Source organism: Bactrocera latifrons, unplaced genomic scaffold (genome assembly GCF_001853355.1).
Source record: "Bactrocera latifrons isolate USDA-ARS-PBARC rearing strain unplaced genomic scaffold, ASM185335v1 scaffold_55, whole genome shotgun sequence".
Classification (NCBI taxonomy): Eukaryota; Metazoa; Arthropoda; class Insecta; order Diptera; family Tephritidae; genus Bactrocera; species Bactrocera latifrons.
Window position 1 is genome coordinate 1156938 of NW_017537212.1, and position 17129 is coordinate 1174066.

The following is a 17129-nucleotide window of genomic DNA, read 5'->3' on the forward strand; positions in this document are numbered from 1 at the left end:
TGAACTTTTATTACTTTTAGATAAGACGACCGGGCCACGAATCTTCTAATATTCGTGCGTGATGTATAAGGTTTGAAGGACTAACACATTGTAGAGCCAATGCAAATAATTTCAGCAAAATCCTTGACTAAAAATGAAAGAGAAGATAATATTGTTAAACAAATATCATTGGAATCTCAATCAATCCGCTTGACTAGGCTGGGGCTGCTGTTGTTACCGATGCCTTTGATTGCGTTGATGCACTTGCGGCATTTCAAATGCAAATACAATAAATTAATTTCGAATGGTGTTTGTTTCCTTAACATTAAACAAAACACGAGAGTTGGAAAATGGAGAGATCGTGTACGCTTTGCCGAAGACAAGTCTGTACTCTGCTCCTTGCTGCAAACTATAACAGAATATTTCTCAAATTACTAATGGACCACATTCAATAGCAATTGAAACAGCGATTGTTTCTACTCTTACAACTTTTCTCTTATGCATCAAGGCTGAGCAACCAGGTTGTTTAATTATTAGATTTAAAAAAAATTAAGTTTCCTTAAAATTTCTGAAAAAATAGTAAATGTTTTTTTCTTTTCAACATATTGCCGCGTGGAAATGTGAATAGAAAGGTCAATTGAAAATAAATACATAATCTACAGTTAGGTGGAAAATAACAGAAGTGCCGTTGCGTAACTGGATAGAAGTATATATCAAACTTTGTACAAGTACATTGTACAAGATAATGGGCTCTCTGCGGTTTTGAGGGAGAGTGGCTGAACGGGCGATTTCACATTTCAGCGGCTCTGACACTGCGTTGACTGAAAAGCAAGGCCCAAATGACCTTTAGGTTCTGGTGAAGATTGCTACGACCATACCTATATGAGCTGCCACAATATTATGCAAAATCTGTTGCTCGTCTTCCATTATTGTGGATCTTGCATGATGATTATGCAGTTCAACACTTCGCTGCTGAAATATTATTACAATATAAATAAAATTCGCACGTCAGTGTCATTAAGGCGCGTTAATATCACAGATTTACCGCGTTGCTCATAAATCTCTCACAGAGAATTAAATAAATCATTTTCAAAAAGAGCAATAAAACGCACAAAATTTATCTCCACCACTCGTGCAGTCAACATATATAGCATATTTATATAGAGGAGTGCAACACCCAGCGGAAGACACTACTGACACATACATACGTTTGGACTGTCAAATGTCATTTTAGTAGAGTGCTTCATTCATTAACAAAAAATACCAAATATTGTATGAGTTTAAATTTTGTGATTAAACTTTCACGGATTGCGCAAATTTCAAAATTGCATTTTAGTTTATTCTGACACCCGAAATTATTCGTAAATGCCACTCATGCCATTCGTAAATGAAAACTCTTATTTATTTTAAACCAGAAAATTCGAGGGAATTCTGCGAAATTTAATGCATCCAAGTGAACGAAGAGTTACGTATACGCCGTGGGTGCTCGCATGCTTATACACGGATACGGTTGTACAAATTAACTCATATTTCGTTACTTTGCGTGTCAGTGGCAACGTAAAATAATTTATGAACTCGAGCCAAAATGAAAAGCCCTTGAAAAAACCTAATAAATTAGCCAAAATTGAGAAGTAAATAAATCTGCTATGTGTACATAAAAAAGTTTTTTAAAATGCGGTTTGTAAAAATGTGGAAATTTTTAAATGGATGCCGCTTTTGAAATTAGTATAAGAAATATTTGTATATTTGTATAGCGATTCATATTTAAGCTACAACGAATGTTTACTCCAAAATTGCGAATTCCTTTAAAAAATTCTTTAACTACATTTTAATAAATTCAGGAAAGTTTTTTTCTCAATAATATTTGGTTCAAAAACGTGGCTAAAGTTTTGCATGTATGCACATATAACTGCAGTAACGCCAGAGAAGAACTTTTTCAATGTTCACTTTCTATGTGAGAAAACATCTTTTAATCGTTTACGTAAGAGTAGAGGAAACATATGAAAGAAGCTCAGCCAAGTGGAAAGTGAATGTCTATTTCATTTGTGGATAACTAGAAGGAGTCAATGAGATATTTGTGGCCACAGAGCTAGCAACAATTTCATTAAAAATGTTCAAACAAACAACAAAAACTAAGTTCTGGGAGGAAAAATAATAACACACACATGGAGAAGAATATAAACGGCAATAAGCCTTAAAAGAACAACAACACTAAGAACGGGCAATACTGGTGAAAGCGTAGCAGAGAAAAATAGTGAAGAATTGGGAGTAAATAGAAATGAAAGCAAGCTACTCGGCAGAACCGAACCCTAGTGCGCGACGATTTATTGTGGCATGAGTAAAAACATTTGTCAAAATACGAACACACCCGTACATTAAGTACCATATTTTCCTGCAATATATTTTAAAATGCGATTCCTCCCAAGAAGTTCCACCGGTTATTCAAAAGCTCTCAGTGAACTGAAGTGGCAGCAATAAGAGTAGTATAAGCATATATTTACAGTGACGGTGATGTATTTAAGTAATAATCGCAAACAGGGATATTTTTAACGGATGGGAATAAACTCAAAAGAATGAAATGGTGGGATATTTGTATGTTATGAAAGAATAATCCTGTGAACGACACATCCCAGCTGTGTTTAGTCTTTCGCAGGTTTATCTATCACTATAATCTGCGACTTTTTCAACGAATTGGGATAGTAGCCGAGATTAAGAATTGCATTGAAGAGAAAAAAAAGACTTCTACGGCAGTATTTGGTAACTCTGTTAGCATTTTTGGGATGGTGACTTTTTTGGGTTCAGTTCTTTTACTACTCTAGTAACCTCCGAAGTAGAAGTCCTAATAGACACAAGCGACTCGTTAACGGTATTGGGCAAGGTTGGCAACTTAAAGTTGTTCTTTGGCGCATTTAAGCGCTTTTTTAACTTCCGTACTGCAGATTTCAGTTGAAGCAGAGTTGAAGAGGAGCGATTTAACTGCCGTTCACGTTTAGCTCGCCTTTTTTCATTTACAAGTTTAAAATTAGCTGTGAAATGTATCCCTAAACTCAATTATCTTTAAACTTTTTCAGTTGCATGGCAATAAATTCGGTTTCAACCAGAGCAGCAGACTAAATGTTACAAATACAATAACGGTAAAAGCGACATAGATTACAACTTTAATTAATATGTAAAGCAGCAACAAGGACAACTATTAGTAAGAACAAAAGCAACATCGACCTTACTACCCGCTCGAAGCGTTTTCAGCTTATTAGAATTACATTTGTAAGGATGTGTAAGGAAAGACATGTATGTGTGCATATTTTGCCATAGTGTGAGAGAGGATAGTGTAAAAGCATCATTAAGGCATTAAAGAAGGACTTTGTATGTCTGTATGTATGGGCAGGGTACAAAAGAAAAAAGGGCTTGAGAGTCGCATTTGCAAAACAACTGTCAGCTGCAGATGACAGCGAAACGAATGGCTTGTCCAGCGTCGAGAGATCAAGCTGAGGATATACACCAGTATAGTCGTCCTGCTATTACCACTAGTGTTGTTGCATCTACTGCATTGGCATTGAAGTAACAGGCGGTCATGGCATTCATGGCATTCATGGCAACTATTTGTGAGAGAGCAAAAATTGGGCAATCGTAGCTTATTTGTGCAGTAGGCCTAAGTGTTGGCGTGCATGGTGGGTTGGGGTTGTATGAAGTCAGCAGATGTCTACTATAACTGTTTCCAAAAGTGCCGATAATACATCTCTTTCGCAGGTACTCAGCATTCTTTTAGATGATAAATACTATGAGGCGAGATGTAAATCTTGATGTTGACGGTGTATTCGCTATCTAACGGTTGTTTGGCTAATCCCAAAATAGTTGCAACTTCCCAATACTAAAATGATCAAAGTAATCAGATGCTTCGATATAACGGTGCATACTCTCTTCGGTTTGCCAGTGCTGTGAAACATATGTTGGCGTTTAGGGAACATGTATTTTTGTATACTCAAACTTCACATTCTCCACTCCGCAACAACAAGTGCACTTCTCTCACAGTCCACTATGGTTGGATATGTCCATAAAGAATTGTGTGTTCACCAATGTTCTTTGCTATTTGTTTGCATAACCGCGTATTGCTATTGGAACATACACATGTACACATATCGTTGCATTTATGAACTTTTGCGATTTTTCTTTGTAGTCAGTGGTATTATTACAGATTGGGCACAAATTCAATGAGAGAAAAAGGAATGGGTGAAATTGGACACACTTGTGCGACCATAGCAACAACAAACAGCTTCTTTCAAAAATACACACATACAAAAACCACGAGATGCAATAACTTGGCTCCGGAAATGCCGAAATGTTGCATGTTCCAACGTGCGAGCAAGGTCTTGTGGTTGTTGTTATAAAAGCATAGGACTTTATTGCGTTAATAACTGGAAATGGTGCTGATCACAGGATTTACAGAGGGCTTCATGCAAAAGTGTAGCAGACCCCGCTGTGCGTTACAGTGAATGCTCTGCCGGCGTCGACGGAGACAGACAGGTCCAATGATGTTGTTCCACTAAATGTCCCCATGTGTATATGTAAGGGTTGTACAAAATTGCAAATAGTGCAAACACATTCTGACTCATTAAATGTCTACTCCAGTGGGCCTAAGAGCACTAACAGCAATTCACTCCTCCCTCACTCTCCATTCCGAAAAGCAATTAAAAATGCTCAATTTTCGTCGGTTGCCAAGTTGGCAGCCTAGCCCAGCGCTCAGTAGAGGTTTGAAATTGTTTGTGTAGGTGTTTGCGTGCTGTGTGGTATTAAGTGTTCAGAAATTCTATTGAGTAGGTTTGTTAAAGGGTCAGTCTCACAAAATCAAAAGCATTCGAACTTTCTCACACACAACTGGTGATGCTATGTTTACTATATCCTTTAGAGAGAAAAACATTTCAAGGAACTTTTTTAATATATTTTATGAAGATATGCAATCAATTTTCGAAACCAAATTCCGTACCACAAGCAAATCTGCTATTGACTATCTCAGCCTCATTATTCACTGTCGAGAATTTTCCAAAATTACCCCATATCACTGTAAGAAAATGGAAATCTATGTAGCTTTGCATTTAAGAGTATTTTAGATCGCATGTTCAATGAAAGATCGATGGGTTATTGTGCAAATCCTTATATAAAACTGAAATGGGAAAGATAACGATCCCAAGGAATCAGGAATCCAAACGTATCACAAATCGAAATATTTCAGTAACAGGTACATTTATGATTTAAAGCAGCGCATTCGCGTGGAAATTCCGAACATTTGTCGTGTATCCACTGAGCAGTGTGGAACAGCTATCTTTACAGTTGTTTTTGCTCCCGAAAATGTAGGCTTATGCCTTTTGCTGTAAGCAATCTTTGCAATTATTGTTGTTACTTTTGGCTAGAACGCAATTTTGTTTTTTTTTTCGTCATCTGTGGATAGTGAAAGCATGCGAATTGGCTTGAATATATGTTTGCATGTGTGTGCAGCAGTAATTTTTTGTTTACAGTTGCCGGTGGCATTTGTTGTTCATGCTACTACGTTTGGCGGCGGCCAGCCGGTGCGCTGGTTGGTTGGCATGCCGCGTTGTGAATAATTTCTATTAAGTTTTTTCGGGTGTTGGCCACTTTTCGCTTGCGGATTTTTTGTCGTCACTCGCCCCGTACACCCACACCTGCACACACAAAACAATTCATTTTCAGAGAGCTTTGCAGTGGTTGTGTACTCTTCCTCTAATTTATAATTTTTTGTTAGAATTGCAGTTTGCAAACACTCCTTGTTGTTGTTGCTGTCTCTTATACACATCTAGATGTGTATAAGAGACAGCACCTGCACACACAAAACAATTCATTTTCAGAGAGCTTTGCAGTGGTTGTGTACTCTTCCTCTAATTTATAATTTTTTGTTAGAATTGCAGTTTGCAAACACTCCTTGTTGTTGTTGTTGTTAGTTTTGGCATCGACTTGCTGCGTGGCTGCGTATACATAAACAATTTGTGTTTAAAGTTTTCGCGAGGAAACGTTTTTCTGCCAACTTAACGCACCGGGAGCGCTCTGCACGAAACGTKAGTGGGTGTGTGTGTGTGAGGTGCGGTGTCAGCGAGAAAGTGGCAAGACCAAGCAGTACACTAACGAATGGTTAACCGCTGTTGGAACGCTTGTATCCGTTTTAGATATGACAGTGAAGACACGCGTGCCCGAAAGGAAATATTGGAAAGCTATTCTTTTCTCAATATACTCGTTCATATGATAGACTGGACCCGGTACTGTCTCAACTTGACTCTTGTGCGCGTTTGTAACGCAGAAGTGTTTTTAGTTCAGTTAGTGAGCTCAAAGAGAGGTACCGTACATTCAAGACTAAAATATTATCCGAAAAAAAGTTTAGTGTCTGCTTGTCCCTAGAAAGGGACAGGAGTCCTAATCCTTTTTGTGTCGGCTGTATGTAGCAAGTTGCTGCTGCTTGTGGAGCAACATGTACTTTTTGGTTGCAGAGAAAATTTCCTTGACTAAGCGGTGTGTAGAAGAGAAGGCTGGAGTGCGGCATTCAAAACATGCCACCAACGGAATTTGGCATGCATAGAAGGCGTTGGCAAGTTAGCAACAACAATAACATCTGGTGCTTATCACACCGAAGAGTCGGAGACAATTACACATATGAGTTCTTATATATGCATATACATATATATATTATATGACTTTGTGAGTCTGTCAGAAGAAGCGCTGCAAGCACAAGCAATTTACAAAAACATAAACTATTTTGTTGCTGCTTGTCAGAACGAAGAAAGCTACAAGCAGAGAGGTAAAGCCGGCAGAAAATCACAGCTTCACAAGCTTCAAGCCTCCTCTGTGCCCTCACCGCGGCTGCACTTCCACTTCTAATGCTACATGCACTTCCGCCACTAAGTTGCGCACACTTGCAATACAATTTTCCTTGCAAATCCCGGTTTTACATGTGTATATTTGTGTATGCAAGCGCGCAGTGGAATCGAGTGCGCGAGTGCATAAAAGAAATTCGCTAAAACTGACTGTAAAGTGGATTATGTGCTCCTCACTTGCTTGCACGCTAGTTCGTTCGCTGGCAACTAACTTTTCCCGAACGACACTATTAAATGCCCCCCTCACTTATACACATTTGTAATGGCGGCGACGACGCGTAATTTGTTGCTTAGTCAGTGTGTCTGTGGAACGGCTTCTGGAAATTTGTAAATATTACTCATACGACGTGTGGGTCGTTGAGGGAATTAGGTGTCATAAATGTGGCATTGTATGCAATAACGTAAGTGAATACGTTTTTAGTGATTTCATGAATCTAGTCATGCAACTAGGACCCCTTTGCAGATGGTACGATAGGAAAGGGAATATCTTTAACGTTTACTGACACAAAATTTCGTTTTATTTCACTGCTGAAATGGTTGATGACAGTATAAACTGTATTATAAAATATGGACTTAATATTATAAATTAAAAGGTTTGTGACTTTACTTTCGAAAAGGGAGCCAAATCACCAATTAGATAAAATAAATTAAATGTTCAAAATAGCAGTAGTGCCATTTCGGCCATTTATAACCGCTGGTGTAATTCACTTCTCCCATAAAAACAATAAAACGCTATACATGCATGATGTTGTTCTACACGTAGACACTATGGCAGACTTATGGCGAAGTTAATTTCAACATCCTGGCTTCGGACAGAAATTACAGAAATTATGCACATGTGCGCACTTATTTATTGTCTATTTTCAACACACTGCTGTCAAGCTTAGCAACCGCACTGTCGAGCCATAGCCAAAGGCTAGCATGTGTCGAAGACAACACTTTTAGGCAATTAAAAGATGGAGACTTCGTTATTTATTGCCGTGGTGAATACTTACCTGCTCACATAAAATGCCAAGTGTAATAAATTATGGCTCGAGACTTTGTATATCTCCAAAATTGCTCGTACTTTTGTAGATGAAACACCATTAAGAGTAGTTTTTAATAACGAACATTATTTACCTAAAAAGAAATGAGAGAGGAATTTGTATTATTTTTGGGGTATGATATGGAATATGGATGAATAACCGCAAGAGTGTTTATATATATAAGACAACGAATAATGCCATGTTATAGAAATATATGCATATATTAGATTTATGTGTTGTTTACTGAAGCCAAATCCATCAGCGAACCCAGTGAAAACTTCTGGGTTGAGTGCGCGAATATCGGCTCAGCAAAATTTATTATATAAATCAGCAAACACATTTCTGTGCCAATACAAATTAAATAGCGTCAAACAAGCCAACCAACCGCAGCAAATTAGCCAATTGAAAGTTATAAAATTATATTTTCACCGCTAACTTTATAACAAATCAGAAAATGTGAATAATGCACGTGCACATTTGCGGATGAAAGCGTTGTGTCGGTGTGTGTGTGCAGCTGAATATTAGAGCAAATGCGATTAAAACCCGGTGTGCTGACATTTTATTTATATTTGCTCAAAGTATTTGTTATAGCGCACAACTCATTTGCGATTGCATAATTTCGGGCGCTTCAACGCAGTTTTGGACAGGCGCAACGCTGGGTTAGGCGCGGTTGCACATGTGTGGTCTCATAATTAAACATTAGCATAATAGGCGTGTTGTCGCAACTAACGGAAATGTTGCATGCGGTGCGCGCGATCATAATTACTCACACGCCAAGGGGTGCACGTGTCTGTGCATGCGCCCGTGGAGCTAAACGGTTTGTATTTACATATACGCGCAGATAAGTTTAAAGAATCAACACGCAGCAGCTTGCTATTTACGTTATCTAAATTGCATATGGGAATACCTAAAACTCCGTTTTTTTTTTTTTTTTGTTGGACGTCACCTGACAGAGCTAATGCCATTCATAGTTTTTAACGGCTCAGTACTGTGCGTGAATTTGACACTTTTTTTTTTCGCTGCGTTTGCTCTTATGACGTCAAAAAATCGGCATGGCTTTTAATTAGGATTCATGGGTTGGGTAGCGATAAATGAATAAATGAAGCAAACAGCACTGCAGTTAATCTTATTTGCATATTAAGGCATGGGCAACAATTTTCGAAAATGTGCCTGAAGTTGGCACTTCAAATTATACTAATGTGCAGTGAGACATTAAACATTAATTTTTCTAAAAGAATTGTGATAAAATTGTAAAAATATTTGTGTGAACATAGAAAACTATCACTTTCGAAATAACGGGAGAGGAGAATGGTTTTGCCAACAGGGTAGCAGCAAAAAGCAAAAGATAAAATATAACAAACTCCTCATATTGAATGTTGGTTTTCAAAAATAATAGAAAAGTAAAAGCTTTAACATCGGTTGCACCGAATCTGTAATACCTTTCATAAATTCGAATTCCTTACTAAAAACTGATTTTATTAAGTCGGTTTGTATAGCAGCTTTATACTATAGTGATCCCATTTAAATAATTTCTGCGGAGATTGCACCATTCTCTTTAGCCAGAACACACGCCAAGCTTCGTGAGGATATCTCGTGCAATGAAAAAGTTTTTTGTATAAGGAATGCCAATCGTTCAGTTTGTGTGGCAGCTATATGACTTATTAGTCCAATATCGCGGTTTCCGACAAACAAGCAGCATCTTGGAGAGAAAAGAACGTGTGCAAAATTTTAGATGGATATCTTAAAACTGACGGTCTTCTTCGCGCATATTCGTGTATATTCAATTTGATCATTTATATATATGTTTTATAGTCTTCGACGTTTTCTTTTTGATGTTATAAACATCGTGGAAAACTTAATATACTCTGTTCAAGCTATAAATACATAAAAATACACACTGCATGCTTTCATTTGTCTAAACAAGAGATGAATATTGTCAAATAGGGAGCCCCTTCTCTATAAAAATATTATACGATAGAGAGAATTTAGTTTAAGTAATTTGTAGATACAAAAGAACATATGTATTTAACTAAACCGCAGCTAAAAAAATAAATAGGGTTGGTAAAATATGCAAAAGATATTCAATCTTCTTTGTCGAATTTTTGGAATTTGGGTTCGCCAACCCAATGACGAAGCCGAGCGGTTTGGCATCCTTTGAGACAATAAAGCAATATTTTTTCAAACGCTTGCAGACCTCAGATTGTTGAAAGTTAACATCTCAGAATCTCAGCCGGCTGCAGAGCGCCGCAAGCGTAGAATCACAAAAGAAAGTGAAGAACGGAAGTGCGAACGAAGTAAGACAAGCAAGTTGCTGCCATTATTAGTTTTAAGTTGCAAGCAGTTGATAGAATTAGAAACGCTTTTAGTCGACACTTGCGCAGTTGCATCTCTATGCCTGTTGTGGTGGCTGCTTATGATTGCATTTGTTTTAAAAGTTGTCTCAGAGCGTTCGCCGTTTATTGTTGCCTTTGGTTTGGGTGTGCAGTGCGTATGCGCATCTTCACTGTTGTTGTTATATTTGCGGTAGCCCCACGCAAGAATTGTTTCTTGAGCTAGCACAAGCCGGCGGCGGGGGTGTACAAAGTTTGGGCGCATGGTGAGCAACGGAAGCATGTGGGTAGCAGTTTCTTGTGGCAGCATTATTGCCACATTCATGTCAGCTGCCGTTATTAACATATATGCACACATAGATAAGTATATGCGCGAGCGATTGTGCACAACATGTGGCTAAAAGAGATTTTGCGGCACATACACCGAGCATTTAAGATTACACTTTCTGTCATCGGTTCAACTTGCGGGCGTTTGTTGCTTTTGTTGTTGTTTACCAGCAAAACTTTTCATGTAATCGCTTTTGACTCCTTTAAAGCTGCCAAATTTATTGACACAGAAACAGCAAAAATGATTAGTTCGCTGTCATGCCAGCAGCATGCCACATGCTGTGGCAACAAAGTTTGCTCCGATTTTAATTTACAGTTACTCACAGGACTACAGGACTTTTATGTATATAACTGATGAAACATATTTTACAAATTAAAAGGTTTGAGAAATTACTCTGATTTACTCATGTGGCTTAAAATGGAAAATGCAAGAGAAATAATGATGGAGATTTTATTTTAGACGGTTGTGTTAAGGACCATGAATAAATATATATGCTACAAATGTGCGAATTGTACCAGGAGTACATATTGTGACAAGAACACGGAAATTGTAAATAAAACGCAAAATATTTAATTATTCATCTTCAAAGTAATCCCCAACGGATATAATGCACTTATGCTAATGATGTTTCCACTTCCCGAAACACTTATTTTTGAGATGGCCTTCAGCTTTTTCAGCGAATTCTCTTCGATGGATTGAAAGCGGGTTCCATGGAGCGGCGGTTTCAGTTTGGAGAATAAGAAAAAATAACACGAAGCCAAATCTGGTGAATAAAGTGGTTGATCGATGGTATTCATTGCGTTTTAAGCTTTAAATTCGGTCACAATAGTGGCTCGATGCTATGGTGCATTATCATCGTGTAAAATCCACGAATTGTTCTTTCATATTTCCGGCCGTTTTCCAATGATGCTTTTACGCCAAATAGAACTCCCTATTGACCATTTGTCTCTCCGGAAAAAATTCATGATGCACCAAACCACGAATATCAAGACAGATCGCGCTCATATTTCACATATGTAGTAATTAACTTGTGTCGTGCCACATTCGTGAAATGGGGTTTGACAGGCGCCGTTAGGTATGTTAAGATCGACCGTGAATTTGAACACAACCTTAGTATAGGAGTTCGCACTATTACAATAATATCTGCCAATAAAGGTAAACTTTAATGGTCGGGGTTTCGGGATTTTAGCATTAACACTTTGGGATCCCAAAACGTTTCGGGGTTTTTATAAAAAAAACTTGGGGATCACAGTCTGTGAAGATTCGTGCTTACGTAGAAAAGAAATCAGTAATCAGCTATCGGACTCAGGAGAATGAAAATTGCTAAAGTTTCAGTACTCTTAAGCAAAATGGGGGTTCAGAAGCCTGCTCTGGTATTGGTTCATATCGACTGCGTCTTAATGCATTACTGACACATATGTATATGTTTCGATAATAATGCCAAATGCCACACAGTTAAGTTTACGACAACTTTTGGCTAAAACGATTTGCTGAACAAATTGTTTTGGCTTTTATAGAGGTTTCAAACATCGGAATGATGACATTGACTTGGGAGTGCCGGGACTCAATGCATATGCTCATGGCGAACCCGAAGCACAATATCGCATTTCCATATGTGTGTGCTCATTTTCATACGAAAAGTTATATGATGAAAATAAACGAAGGAAGGGTTGGTTGTTGAAGGGGGGGCAGATGAGTATAACTGTTACTTGTTGTTGGTGTTAAACAAGCAACTGCTGACTATCAGCTGTCATCACTTTTCAACAAGCAACTCATGCAGCATATTCCTCTAATTACACACCACACACATCCACACACACCCATGCGTTTGCGCAAACATTAACTTTTGTTTATGAAAATTGTATTTCCACTTTACTGTTATGCTAAGATATAAGTTGCAATGACACGCATGCAAATACTGGATTGTATGCAATTTTGTTGCCATTGCAGTTTTTGGTGCCCTGCATGTCAGCCAAGTTAATAGACAGTAAGTTATAAGCAAACAACAACAAAAACCACAACATGTGAACTCATTAAAGTACAGGCATACATATTCAGGCTCTTACGATGTGCAACATTCTAAGGAAAATCAGATTTATGCTCTTCATATGGATATCTGAGTTGCCAAATGTTGGTATGTCCTAGCTACTAACGATACGATATTTGAAAATATTTACTAAACGACATTTAAAATAGCTCTTAGTCTCTAAAGATTTACCTTTGTAATGTGCAATAGCATTCTTATATGCAAGTTTAGAACCATTTGAGTATTGGGATTTTGAATTTATTAGGTAAAGTCTTTGGGGTCATTCTATTTGATTCCTGGTACAAACGTGAGTTGAAGGTTTTATGCATTTAGAAGGAACTCTTAGGGTGGCGCTCTCTGCACTTGCCGTTTTCCATAATGACTAGCTAAAACAGTCAATACAGCGGCCAAAGTCGCTTAAACCTATACATTTTTATTCGGTAAGCAGCATTACATAAATTAAAATTGCACAAAATAAATTGTTGTTGTACGTAACAGTACATAAATAAAGTTTTTGGTGGTAGTAGCTGTTCTCGGCGTTTTATTACTTTACTTTTGCATTTTTTTTTCGAATTTATCAACAAGTGTGCGAAAGTTTCCGCATAGAAAGGGCACACGGGGGAAACTAAATGACTCACTTCGTTATAACAAGAATAAATCTTAATTCGTAATCTTTCTTTCAGGAGTAGCATCCCCCTTTTACACTTACACACGCATATACATATGTGTTATGTGTACCATAGAATAATGGCTCGGTGACTAGGTAATAAAAACTCTAGAGAAACTCGGGTATGCGTGACGAATATACAAGCTATGCACCCGCTAAATGCTCGTTCCATGAGTAATGTATTTAATCTCATACAACGGTCAACAATTTTGCTACATTTAAAATGACTAAATAATCACTCATTTGTTGTTGCTTTTTTTTTCTTCTCAACTTTGTTGACTATAAACAGCTGAGAGCTTTGTACACAAGCTTCGATGGTCTCGCGATCGTTGTGTGTTCGGTCTAATGTGCTGCCAGAAACGATTAATTTGTATAAATGCGAATTCCTTGGGTAATAATTTACGTTCATGAATAAAGTGTTTCTCTTGAAATTGAAAATTTCGAGACTAAATTTGATTTATTGACGCATACTTTCCTGTATTCTTTTCTTCGTTTGATTGGCCTACACTTGTTATCCTGGTTGTAAGGAGAGCGTGTCTCCTCCTGATTTTTAGCAATGTGGCCATACTTTTTTCGACTGAGAGGAGATCTATTTGCCGTCACCGTTTTCGGCTGATGAGGTGCGATTATCCATGCTTGCTGATACATGAACTAGGTTGGTACATTCATTTATTAATGTGTTTTATCTCAGTAATGCCGGGAAATGGATACAAGGATTGGTGCTTGAAGAACTTGTTTCCGAAGTTTTTAGGAAACTTTACAAATGGAAATGGTATATACATATGTTTACAGCCAAATTAAGACATAAAGTAGGGAGATCATTTTACTATTGTAGATGAGCAAATTTCGTGAGGGCTCCCAATGCGTAGTATTGTAATATTCCGTCATTCACTTGGATTGTTTTTAAACACCATTTATAAACTTTGATGTGTTTCAATATCTTTTCATAAACATACACATGTAAAGTCTTTCGTAGTTAAGTAAAGAGGGTGAGAAAAAAAAAATCAAAAAAGTTTAAAATGTTTTTTAACACCATTTATAAAAGTATTTTAACTTTTTTGTACTTTCATGTGTTTCAAGATTTTTTCATAAATATACACATGTAAAGTAGTTAGGTAGAGGGGGTGAGATAAAACATAAAAAAAAATTGATAATGAAACACTTACGTTTTCGCCAGCTTTGTAAGTATCACCAACTTTTGAATGTAAATGAAACGCCCCCGGGTTTAAACCTAAGTCATTTATTGCATCGATCGATATACTGCTGTTGATATATATATAAACTTAATTCATAAACATCTGACACTTACTAAGTAAATTCTAAAATGTTGTCATTTTTGTAATGCTAGTAAATATATGTTGTCATTATATCATCATTGTTATATACGATTAAACGATATGTTTCGATATAATTTGAGGTTAAATACGATTAATATATATATATTTGTATAGTTTGAGTATTACTTGTGGTTACTAAATATACGCTTAGAATTTGCTGTTAAATGCGATTAGATAAGCAATAAAGCGATTAAAGTGATAACGTAAGCCATTAAGAATAACATTAGTTCAAGCCAAATCGTCAATTGTCGGGTGATTTCCTTTCGGCACTCTCGTTGCACTCGTCGACGCTACAAACGAATCTTCAGCTCATCGAGCATACGGTAGACCTTGATGAACTTCTTCTCCACGATCTCCGTAAACGACTTGATGTCATTGCGCACAATGGCCAGCTCTAAGGCGGCTTCCGACAAGCCATCCCCTGAGCATTTCTTCGATGCCTTGTTGCTCTCATACCAGCAGGCCACACCATCCACATAATCATCGACCAGTTCCGGTTCGGTGGTATCCTCCATAAACGATATATCACGTTTCTTCACAAACGAGTTCATCAGCAACTGTAGGAAATCACAATTCCAGTTATTTTGCTGGAAGTAGAAGTACTGCAGAGATTTCAAATCGTTGAAAAGCGGAAATTTCAAATTATACAGCGAGTTCGCTGATATGTCCAGCTGCTTGAGCTGCGCCTGCTTCTTGAACACATCTTCGGGTAGGTCATGCATGCCGATTGAGCTCAAGTTGAGTCGCTGCAGGCCGGTAAAGCGTCGTAACGGATTGCCCTGCAAAGTGCCGAGCGGGTTGTGAGCTAAATCCAGTCCGCTGACGTTGGCCGCATGCGGTATGTGTGGCAGCTCGCGCAGCGAATTGTTACGCAACTCTAGATCGTGGACGTAACCATAGACGGTGAGCTTGCGTATGTCGCAATTGTTGCAAATCGCGCTCTCCAGCATGGCGAAGTTTAGCGTAAGATCTTGCAGTTCATTGCCCGAGAGATCTAAGAGCTTCAGACGCGGCTGCAGCTTGAACAGCTCAGATTCAAAAGCCACAAAACGATTGCGCGACAAATTAATGCGCGTCAAGTTAAGGTTGCGATCAAAGATGCCCCGCGGGAAGGCCGATAACCGATTGCCGCTCAAGTTGAGGTCTAGGAGTTTGCGCAGTGGCGCGAAGACGCCAAGAGGCAGCTGTGCTAGCTGGTTATCAGCTAGTGATATTTCTTGCAGCTCTTTTAGCGCATGGAAGCTGGCGTTATGTAGCGTACGGATCTGATTATGATTCAAGTGAAGCGTATGGAGATTATCAGCGCCAAGAAAGATATTTTTCGGTATGTCACGCAGCAGATTGTGACCCAGAAACAAACTCATCAAGTTGCTAGCGCCTTCGAATTGTGGCTTCTCGAAAACTTCGACTGAGCAATTTTCCATGCGCAGCACTTGCAAGTCCGGAAAGGTGTCGAACATCAGATGCGGTATTTTGGCGATGCTCGAATTGAGAAAGGTAAGCATAAGCTGCTTGGCGATGGGCATCTGCGACAGAATGACATAGTCATTGCGACCGATATCGATGCCGGTGCAAATGCCGTTATGGCAGTGATCCTGCATCCAGACGCGACGTAGTTGCGCCGCATGTCCGTTATGGCGCGTATGTAGCGCAGCGATCGCGCAAACCACTAAAAATAAAAATTTCATCATCCACGAGTGCGCGTCTACGAAGGAAACTATTTCACTGTTTCAATATTTTCATAAAAAGTTCATATATATTTAAATTATGCATCGCCGCCACCCCTCGAGTTAATGTGGGCTCGCGCCACCCGGGGGGGCCTGTACCGTCAGCGTTGCAAGTCTAACGATGCGTTGCCCGCGCGTGTTTTTCCACAACAAACTTGGAAACAAAAAGTCTCTTTATATATATTTCTAAATATTATTCACACTTTTGTTGACAAACGCAACTATTCGAATGGCATTGCAACGCCGTGTCAACGACGCGTCCGCGTCGGTGTCTCCTAACAAACTGATGCCCGAACTGTGCCCGTCACTAAGAGCTGCGCTCAACTGCCGTTAGACCCGAAATTTCGATGACCAAGTAGGCATAGTTTATTCATCTCTTGATGAATTAGAATTTTACTGCCCCGCTTACATACAGATGTTTTAACTAGTATACTTTTCCAACTATTTACATTAGTAATATTGCTCTTCGTGATTTGTTGTTGCCCATATTACCCCTATTTTTATTCTGTATTATTAAAATGCCTCAACAGGGGGCGGGCAAATGTAAACGCTGACTCTTCGCTCTATTGTAGTGACTAACTACTGCTTTGTTCTTGTTGTTTTTTTTTTTACCGCGACCCAGTCGTCTGGTTAATGTTGTGTCCATACTGGTGCATACGTGATGGACGCGTATGTTTGCAATTAAGTAAGTTTGAGTGTGTGTGTTTGGTTGTTGTTTGGTTCCATGGGTTCCGTTTTCAATTAAACATCCGCTGAGGTTTCTATTTAACTCAACTGCGGTCGAGCATTTAGACCACACCAAATCGCAGCAAAGCCGCGCACACACATGTACACA

The 17129-nt window shown here is 38.6% G+C and overlaps 2 protein-coding genes across 5 annotated transcripts in view; both read right to left on the minus strand.

Annotated features, from left to right (window-relative positions):
* LOC108974343 (furin-like protease 1) overlaps positions 1–17129 on the minus strand; it is a 240956-nt gene that overhangs the window by 51679 nt on the left and 172148 nt on the right. The window lies entirely within an intron of this gene.
* Positions 14472–16597, minus strand: LOC108974345 (carboxypeptidase N subunit 2). The gene has a single exon (XM_018942102.1). It carries the CDS (start codon positions 16256–16258, stop codon positions 14858–14860), a length of 1401 nt encoding a protein of 466 aa, XP_018797647.1. The 5' UTR covers positions 16259–16597; the 3' UTR covers positions 14472–14857.